The sequence below is a fragment of the Pseudoliparis swirei genome, chromosome 1 (genome assembly GCF_029220125.1).
Source record: "Pseudoliparis swirei isolate HS2019 ecotype Mariana Trench chromosome 1, NWPU_hadal_v1, whole genome shotgun sequence".
NCBI classification, from domain to species: Eukaryota; Metazoa; Chordata; class Actinopteri; order Perciformes; family Liparidae; genus Pseudoliparis; species Pseudoliparis swirei.
In genome coordinates this window covers 13,000,637-13,011,377 of record NC_079388.1, presented here as the reverse complement: position 1 = coordinate 13,011,377, position 10,741 = coordinate 13,000,637, and the positions used below count along the sequence as shown (strand labels likewise).

At 42.4% G+C, this 10,741-nt stretch overlaps 1 protein-coding gene across 1 annotated transcript in view; it reads right to left on the bottom strand.

Moving 5' to 3' along the window:
* col8a2 (collagen, type VIII, alpha 2) overlaps window positions 1-10,741 on the bottom strand; it is a 46,197-nt gene that overhangs the window by 6,897 nt on the left and 28,559 nt on the right. Inside the window, exon 2 of the mRNA XM_056418055.1 lies at window positions 4,058-4,249. Coding sequence (XP_056274030.1) covers window positions 4,058-4,220 — 163 coding nt within the window. The 5' untranslated portion in view covers window positions 4,221-4,249. The remainder of the gene's footprint in view (window positions 1-4,057; window positions 4,250-10,741) is intronic.

Sequence of the window (10,741 nt, the reverse complement as noted above, 5' to 3'; positions counted from 1 at the left end):
TCACAGCGTCGTGGCTTATCTCCGTTGCCTTTCTCCATGGAAAAATATTTTCCGCTATCCGCCACGGAATAAATAACCACGTTTTCTACGTTATACTCTTGTGGAAATGCCACACACGTCGTGACATGTAGCGCCCTGGTGTCTGGGGTCATAACGTCACCCGGAGACGCACTCAGCTCCGTGAATGTCTCCGACGACGTGAATGACTTCCGCATCCAGCGCCACGTGAGCAGCAGCAGCCAATTAGATTCATCAATAGAGGAGCAGCTCAGCGCTGATTGGCTCTAACAACGCAGCATTATGCTCTCTGCTCTCCCTCCGCTGCGCTCTTGTTTCCCCTGCGCCGCTCTGCGCTCAACTCAACTTTTTTTATACTCCGTGATTTATTGAGCACCGTAATAATCGCGCGACACAACGAATCGATAATGAAATTCGTTGCTAACTATTTTAATAATCGATTTTTATCGATTTTATCGATTCGTTGTTGCAGCCCTAGAAACATCTGATATCACAACGTCGGTTATCGATTAACATCTCAATCATGTTGATAGTCCTCTGAATTCCCTAATGACTGTGTCATCTGATGACCTTTTTCCATGAATCGAAGGCATGGTAAGCTTCCGGACTATTCAGGTCATTAATTAATAATTCTTCTTATCTGCGTGTTTATTGTCATGAAGGGCTAAAGTCTATCCCAGGTCAGAATGAGCAGAAGGCAGACTATATTCTGGAGAGGTCTCCAATCCATATAACAATCCATGTAACCATACCATTAGATAGGTGCTCTACACCTGAGTGACTTGGGTTTGAGAGTGTCTGTAAAAAAATCAAATGTTTTGATTGTGTAACAAAGCGGAAACTAGACTGAAGAAGTGTTCCACGTGTCTCATTATTCTTTCCGGGGTGAGTGAAGGCCACACAGAGCAGGAACACAGGCATGGCCTGTAATCACAACATGTCATCAGATGTGCTGCCGCTCATCTCAACAACCCTGTAGGTCTCATGGCCAGAGGGCAGCTCACCGTGTAATCTGTTCATACGAAAGCACAAATGACAAGTGGCCACTTTTCAGAATGCTTGGTGTCTGTTTGGATCTCTATCAGACAACCTTGCAGTGAAAAAAAGAAGTGACCGCTGCTTCAGTCAGCCTACCCTAATGAAAGCAAAGATTCAGTAATGTAGCCTCGTTTTCTAACCATATCCCAAAACACACCCTCTCGAATCTGGGATCTGTCAATACACCAACAGCAATAAATTACAGAGGGGAAAACATATTCTTTTCTCTGCCTTGTAATAATAAACTTGCAGGGAAATAAAAATCATAAAATCCCATTATTTCCCCAAATGTAACCACAGACCATTACTTCCCCCTGCTGGAACTTAATGAGAATGCAGCCTCTTTGAGATCATTTGACAACACGATGATAAAAAAAAAAGCGTAACACACTAAACAGCACATGGGTCATAGTACTGAATGAGTCTAGGGATGTGTGTGTGTGTGTGTGTGTGTGTGTACACATTATTATGTTCGGCATGTGATAAGCCTGCATCATGTCCTTATGGAAAATGAAAAATATGTCATACAAAATAGGTGCAATCAACATTCTAGCAAAATACCAATTTTTAAAAATGAATTATTTTGTTTGCCATTCTGTATGACACCATTTACACTTTCAGTGTTTATTTTAAGATGTGTTGACATTAACAAGAAATCTGTGGGTTAATGTGATGATTTTGCCTACTGACTTCCAGGTTTACCTTTCACCTATTTACCAGACTGTACAGTGTTTGTAATATGTCAGATGTAATCACTTTTATATCCTTTCGATAATACATAAAACCTATGAGTTTGTCTATACCAGCGAGGGTGCCAGCCGAAACGTTGTGTTCAGGTGTGTAATGAGCATTCTGCCGTCAGCTTTGTTTGTTTAGCTCCTGTAGAGTGCCTTAATAAATCACCTAGAGAGAGGAAATAAGGTGCTTCACACTTGAGAGGATATAATGGCTTCTTCGGTACGATTCTCTCCAGATGACTTAAGTTGTGCTTTCAAATACATTTAAATTGACAGAGTCACTGAATTTATTGAACTCTGCTCTTGTAAGAGCAAACCTACGGGAGTGCCCAAGCCTCAGGGAAGTGCCAACTGACTGCTTGTGATTGCACAAGAAAACCTTTACACATGACTGGGAGACTTCTTCTCAAAAAAATGTCTTGCTTTTAGATTTTTGCTAAGGTTTTTTATAGTCTTTCCATGAATTTTTCTCTAAACATCTATTATTCCACAGAACGACAGAACATGTTTTTTGAGTTACTGCACTTGTATACTGAGTCATGAGATGTTGTATCTGTGGTTTGTTTGTTTTATATGATCAGTACAATACCACTGCTATATTCCGTCACACATTCTGAATAACATCACAGACATTATTTTACACATTTCTGGAAAAGTTGAGTGTATTTTCACATTCTAATACCCCAGCTGATACATTAGATCTAAAGATCCCATGTATGTATCTTTGTTAGAGTTGAACTGATAGTTCCAGTATATGTAATGTAATTAATTTATGAACTATTTCAGTGTTGATGCAATGTGAACATGAGACCACTGGGTGGCAGTCAAGGCCTTGTATTCATGTGAGCCACATGGAGCATACATTTCACTCCTCCAATCTTAATCTTGTTTCTAGCACACTTTTGAAATCCAATTTATACAAAGCATAACTTCTCTTTGCAAATCTTTGATGTTTCTGTTGGAGGAATTTAACTGCAACACATGAACAGTATAATTGCTCTGAATTCAACTTCTGGAATCTGTCTTTGTCCAACATCTTATTATGGCACTGCAATGAAAATATGCCCGTCGTTTGCTTTGAACTTGGCTTTGAAAGAGGGGGCCACTGTTCACACATGGCGCGTCTTCTATGACCAACAAATGGTATTGGTAGTTTGAGTACAATTTGATCATGATGGCAATAACAGCAAGGACACATTTTTCAGGATGATTATCACCCCCTCAATATCCCAGTTCCCCTTTCCTGAGCCTTTTATACAATCTATTTTTATATCCTTCACACTCTCTCCTTCATCACATAGCTGAAGAATAATTGATAAACAGCGGGGTAACAGCATCCAGATGGCAGGAAGAACCTCTGGCCAAGTGGAGCTCAGCAAACGGTGGGCAATCAGGCCTCCATTAGGCCTCAACTGAGAAGCTGCCAAAAGCTGTCGGACCCGCAGGGCAACGAGACGCACACTTCAGTGAGTCCTTTGACTGCCTGCAGAGAGCCACTAAACCAGTGGCTTTAGTGATCAAGTCTGTCCTGGGAGGGTCTCAACATCAGTCACAGATTGAACTGCAACGTTGGAGACTTCTTTTGTTCCGAGGTCGTCGTTCTATCTCTGTTCTTAAGGACTTGCATTAGATCCACATCAGTGGATCAGATAGTTGGAACAAGTAACTTTGCAGGAAATTACATTACATTACATTACATGTCATTTAGCAGACGCTTTTATCCAAAGCGACTTCCAATAAGTGCATTTCAACCTAGAGTATAAACCAAGAACAACAAGAACACAGGAAGCAACACTTCCTCAACTCAGTCGAACCACAAAAGCACCACAATAAGTGCCATCCCAGTGCCACTGAAGTGCAAATCTGTGTTTTAATCCAGATATAGTCGGAAAAGATGTGTTTTCAGTCTCAGGCGGAAGATGTAGACTTTGAGTCGGGAACTATTCAATTTGAAATAACTTACATAAACATCAAGACTTAACGATAGTTTGGCTACTGTGTACACTTGAATTAATATCAGAGACACAGCGACTTGTCAAAGGGTCAAAGAGAGTTGCTAATTTTAGAGTTTATCAGATACAAAATTGCCATACTGAGGAGCGTAGCTCAATAATATAGGGTTAAATCCCCTTGAATCAGTTCCAAATGATGGACTGTTGCTGAAATGTGAGTGGCCCTTTTGGCCGGCAGAGTTCAAAGCAAACAGTGTATGTAGAGTAGACATTGACGTAAAAGAGACGCACATAATCCCATGGATTACTTACCAACGTAATGTCCCTTGCCTTCTCTGAACGGGGGTCCGATAGGCCCTTTCATCATGGGCTGCATGTACTTCATGTGGGCCATGGGGGGATAGCCTCCAGCTAGAGCACGCGCTCCCAGCATCAGTAGCACACAGGCAGGAGCCAACAGCATGGTCACGAGCATCTCAGGCTTCAGATGTCACACAAAAACAACTGGAGGAAGAAATAGAACAGAAAAGAGGTCCACATTTGTTATTGTGCTCAATATGACTAGGAGTTATCTTTAAAAAATATGAATATTTCTATCTTCGATTGGAGTTTATAATCAAATCAGGGAATCAACAGGAGTATGATGGGATGAGGCTGATGTGGAGTTTACACCCATCATAATGCTGTCAGTTAGAAATCTTTCCATCATGCTTTAATGCATTTCCTCATTTATTAAATACCATACAATAGCAAACATTTGTGGAAACACATTTGAACTTCTTAAAAGTTGCCAGGTAATATACCCCTTTTGAATGTTTTTGCATTCATTGTTTATGAGCTGAAATGAGTGAACTGCACTGCTCCAAGCAATGTGAAGTAATACCCCGATATCAAATATGTTATGCAGTGAATATTAGTTTTTAGATTTATTAGTTTGTCTGTCTACACACATTGTGTGTCCTACCTAAGCCAGCCACAGACATTTAGGAAGCCAAGGAAGCAGAGGGAACATGCTTCTTGAGTAGAAGGAGGGAAAGCAAGATAATCCCCAAATATAAATGGACTAAAGGTTGGATGACATCTCCTAAAGCATGAATGACCTTTTGTGCAGCTCATATTAAAGACAGGCACTACCTCCATTACTGGACTGTTCCCATACTTTTCACATGTCCAAACATGAGCTGCTCGGCTGCTACACTGCATGCGGTACGTATTTGGTTGGGTTAATATTTGGCCCACATGTCTCTCCTGCGGCAAGCAGATCTGTTGACTTTAATTTACTTCAGGAAGAAATGACCACATCTCCCTCTGCCAAATGTTTGCACAACCGTGGTCAGGTGCGAACAGGAAACCACCAGAGGATGGTTAGTGTGTTTGTGTATCGTAAGTGAGCAACTGTAGGTGTCCATATGGTGAAATTATGTGTGAAAATGGCTTCGATTTCCATTTGAATTCTCCACTGAGCTGTTTTTGTCAGCCGTTTTTGGACTGATGACTGTCAGCAGTTATTTTGTGATGATGTGGGATGAAAAATGGAATCTCAGGTTCAGCCTGCTCCTGTTTTATTGCCCAAAATGTCATGCATACGCGGAAAGTGTGTGAACATGAGATAAAGTGGTCCATAGCTGTAACAAAATAAAGAAACTGCAAGTTTATCTCTAACCTGCTTCAGTATTTTAGGATTTAACTGACATACAGTGTCATATATAGACTGACAGCAAAGTCACACCAATATCAGGTGAGATTCTACAAACCAAATGAGACACGAGAGAGAGAGATACACTTCATCACTCCGGCAAATGTAGTGTCTGATTACCACCTCTTACTTATGTTGGGTCATTAATATGAAGCAGCATTAAGTGCAACTCTTAAGTGCCAAAGAGATGGAGGAGGCTGCTGCAGTCGGTCTCTAGCTCATTACCCCTTCCCTTATTTTCCCTGCTTCATATAACACTCATTTCATCCTGTCTGTGTGTGTGTGTGTGTGTGTGTGTGTGTGTGTCGGGGTGTGTGTGCTCGTCTCTGCAGATATGGACTTAGTTTGGATTGCGACTTTGACAGCAGAGTTCACTCTTGGAACAGCAGTTACCCGAAGAGAAGTTTTTTCTCATTTGAAAGTTATCATACATTTGACTTTTTCTCATTAGAAAATTACACCAAATTCTACACTGTAGTTAACTGGAAGCAGCAACCGCGAGTAATCTGGGAGTCCGCAGCAGACTTCAAGTCACACGTACTTATGAAACAATGTGTGTGCAGAGATGACGTCTGTTTTACAGCTTTGCTTCTACCGACTGTGATTGTTTGGCAACCGCACAGCCAGGTAGTCAAATTCTCATCTCAAGTCATTTACCGAAGTGTTTCTCTGTTTTTTGTTGTTGTCATTAAACATAAGTGTGTGTGTGTGTGTGTGTGTGTGTGTGTGTGTGTGTGTGTGTGTGTGTCTGCGGTACCTGTTTAATGCTTGTTGCACATCTCAAATTTGCTTAATCCATGCAAAATGAGAATAGCAAAGATATGAAAATAACTAAACAGGAGAAAGAGAGAACAGTATCGGTGTATGGTCGTTGGCCGACTTGCTGGCTGGCTGGAAGGGAAGCTCGTCTGGTTTGGGGGTCTGCGGTTTTGTTGCAGATGTAATTTAACTGTCTCTGGATGCCCACCATTCTGCAGGCGTCAAACTCTCTCAAGAACCACAGCGACTCGCGCTCAAACCCAGAAGCCGTGCATGACCAGGGATCAGACGCAGACAGGCAGTTCACGGACCTGCGCAATCTGTTTCTCAAATGTTTTCCTTCTGAAAGCTGTGCAGACGTTGTGAAACAATCTCACGCAATCATTGCTGGTTGACCACCATGAGCCACGGCTGGATTGAGGCTCGCACACAAGAACACCCACGGAACACAACACCCACTCTGAGGGTGCATGGGAGCGAAATATAGCTCTGGTAAGTGGTTACGCGGGTGTCTCGATATAATGCTTTAACTCGTTAACTTCCCCCCTTTTTTCCCATAAGGATTGGTCCCATCAAAACTAACCAAGACGAAACCCCGGGTTTCATGGTGAATCGAAGCCTCCCTCAGTCATTAAACACGAGCAGCATCCAGACTTACAGTGAAAAAGCCTCGTCTGGCAGACTAAGTGACACTTTATACAAAACAGATTGAGCTGAAAAAAGAAATCCCCACACACATCAAGGTAACAGATCCAAAAATACACAAAGAAAGAAAGAGCAGAGCAGCAAAGAAGCATTAATGAGGAAGTCAGGCAGAGTCTGACCGCACCGACAACTCCATCATGACATTCTTACAGTCAACACGTTGCTGGTCCAACTTCCAGCAGCTGTTAAAGAACTACGCTGTGTCTGACATGCACATGCATGGACAGATGGATGGGTGAAAGGCCCCCACCTCTCCGACATAACAGCTAGAACCCGGGCTCTGTCTTTTTGGTTGGTTTGTGCTTTATTGTAATAATGTTGTGTCACTTTGTTGTTGTATTGTCTTTCGTTGGTTGTTTTGTCTGTCTTTGTTGTCTTTTTGTCTCCCACAGTTCTTATTTCGTCATTCTTTGTTGTGGTTTTGTTTCTCTTTTTGGTTGTTTCGCGTTGTGTTGTTGTCATTTAGGATCTCATTCATGGTTGTTTTTTTGTCTCTTTGCATCTTTCTTGCATCACTTTCTTGCAGGTGATCTTCTTGCTGCTGTGGTTTCACAACCTGCAGCTGAACAATGTGTTCATATAGGAGATGAAGACAGGCCGTCTGACTCCTGTACAAAGAGTACTGCCACTGCAGATCAACAACGGTGATTTTAGGAAACCATCAAATACAGCCTGAGATGCCACAGGTTCGTTTTAAAGCGGAGCTCTTCTTCTGATACATTGTAATGGCTCTAATAATGTTGCGGTATTTTAATGAAACATTACTGAAGCCTCAGTGTGCTGTCCAGCTGTAGTATAAAAGAAAGAAGAAACACAAACAAACATTGCACTATTTTTGGTTTGCAGTGACTCAGTAATAAAAGATTGATGAAGATTAGAGGCAACAATGCCAGCCGGGTCGGTTCAGAAATCCATCCGAGCCAACCCTCCAATACAAAGACACATGTTGGCGAGTCCACATAATGAATACGGGCAGACATCCCAATTTATGTGTTGGATGGCATCTTAACGAGACCGAAACACTAATCTGCGAAGGCTTCGAGCCGCAGAGACGACTCAACAGCCTCCAAACCCAAAAACCCAAACTCAGCAGCATCTCAAGTGGCCCGCTCAGACGGGAGACACAGACACGGCGGCTGAGTGCGAGCCGAGCACACGCACACTTCCCTCCGCTAATGAAATCAACTGCGCTGGGGAGGTGAGGTTGAAGGTGCTCTGCCTTCACTTTCCCTAAGTGGTACGTGTGTGGATCCAGACTGACAGGCATTTCCGAAACCACGTGCCACGGAGAGATTATAGGTATACCAAGAGTGAGGGTTCTGTATCATTAAGGAACAATCATCACGTACCAGCTTTTACAAAAACTCCAAATGGTTCAACAACAACCGAGGTCCATGATTGTTAAATAGTTTGGTCACGACCACAGGTCTCGCCTGACCACATATTTTAGCTGATTCGTCCGATTCTGACAAACCTGAGCCACAACCATGACCATAACCATTCCTGACCGTTAACCATGAAGCCGCATGGGGTGACCAGCTTCCTTTACCAAACCCTCTTGTAAATTCAGCAAAGAAATTGTTGGAGACTTCTCTTTCACGGACGGAGTGAATTGCCAGCACTAAAGAGGAGGAGGCACTCTTTTAAAAATAACTCAAATGTATACATCAGTGGTTTATTATTAAAACTGTAGTTTATACATTTGAGTATGAATGGATTTTACAGATTCACAGTAAAAACACATGCACCTGCAAACATGAAGCAACCTCTTAACACATACACAAACAGGCCGGAGCGTTGCGAACGCATCTCTTCCAGACAACACAGAGCTCCATTGACCAGTGAACTGTGTGAGCGCCTTGTTCTATACCAGACTGAGGGAAACGCTGAGGAGAGAGAAAGTGAGCGCAACAGTTACACAACCTGCTGGCGGCCGGAGCCACACATCTCTTCCCGAGTTTGAGGGCGTGTGTGACGGGAGGAAATTGAGCGTGTGGGGTTATATTTAGAAAATCACCTGCTTTCCAATGAGGTAATCCCTCCTTAAGCCTGAGTGGCACTTGGACCATTCCACCTTCGTGGTTTCGGCTCACTGCGTCATATTTGAGTAGTGGTCACAGTTGTATGTGGCTTTGAATGCACCCTGTATTACTCAACACGGTGCAAATACGAAGTTTGTTTGGTTGCTTCTCAGGGAAATATTGTCCCTTCTGGGTCGCCACAATAAAAGCCCCTGTGTTCCTCAGGAGTGTTTAAACTGAATCATCGGTAAATTATAATGCAGCCATTAGAAATACTGTAAATGTGTTCAACGTTGAGACATGATGTGTACGTTTCTACATTTACACATGCATACGCTATAATATACAACATTTTTCCATTCTCTCACTCGAGTAATTGTCTGACCAATGAAATATCACAACATAATGATAATCATATCTTCTTAAATCTGAAACTTGACATCAAATTGCTTGTATCGTCTGACCAGAACTCAAAGCTTCTTTAGTTAACTCTTACATATGATAAAGACAAGCAGCAGATCCTGACAATTAAGAAATGTTCTGCATTTTACTTGTTAAATCACTTTAATGCTTAATCAATCACACAATAGCTAACGTCAGGATACAAAGACATTTAAGACAATAGTTAGGGCCTGTTTCATCATGACAATGGCTCTACGCACAGAGCCAGTTCATCAAATCAGTTTGTTATGAGAGGACTTAGCCGGCCTCACACTGAGAGCCCTGACTTCAAATCCAACATCTTTGAGATGAATTGGATGGTTGACCACATCACATATTGACCAAACTCGCTAAATGACTAAATGGGATTAAATCCCTGGAGCCAGTTTCCAAAATGTATTCATAAAAAAAACAAGGTTATGATTGTATTCATAGAGCAGGTGGCACGAATGGCACTCTTTCACTTTACGCATGCGATGCTTGCCTGCTCAAGCGCAGGTGCAGGCGAATACAATCACAACCGTGTCTCACCGGAGGATTCCAACATGTACAACAGCATGACAGCATGGGTGTCTCGGTTTTCAAATGTGTCCGTCATAGAAATGGAAGAAGCAAAATAGGAGATGAAAGTCATTAATTTACCACCGGTGAACTGAGCACAGGATTGAAAAAGGCCTCGCTTTGCTCCAGGGGAGAAGAAAGAAAACAACCTCATAAAACAGTCAAAGAGAATCATCAATTCAGGAAATGGTACCTGTGGAGCAGGGCTGTGTTTTTCTAACATCCCTGAAGGTTGAAGCGGGTGAGAAAAGGGCTGAGAGATGGTCGCGGCGAACGAGTGAGAGTAAAAAGGAAATGGGGGGTGTAAAGTGCACGGTGGTGAGACGAGTTGCGAAGAAAACATGGAGAGGGGAAATGAGTGAAGAGGTCGGAGAGAGGGTTTCCATTCCTTGATGACTTCATTCAGAAGAACACGTTAAATACCCCTGGGCACTTATCTAAGTGCATAAGCAGACGTGCTAATCATAAGACAGGGCTGATGTATTGTGCATATGAAGTGTGTGTGTGTGTGTGTCCTCAAGGGTAAAGGTATGAAGCAGTCAAAGTGAGGTTAATTATTAAATACGAAGACGTCACACATTTATGGTTGCATGTGAGTTTTGAAAAGGTGACCCTGATATGCTCTTAAACCCCGACCAGGAACAGTTTCAGGCCAGTGAAAGCGTATTAATTACAATGTATGATTCAGTCTGGCTCCCCTGCTGTTTTACCGATTCATGCTCTATCACCTCATCTTTCAGTGAGGCATTTCAGATCAAGATATAGCCAAGGGACATGGATAGAAAGTCTGCAAAACATCCAGACAATACACCA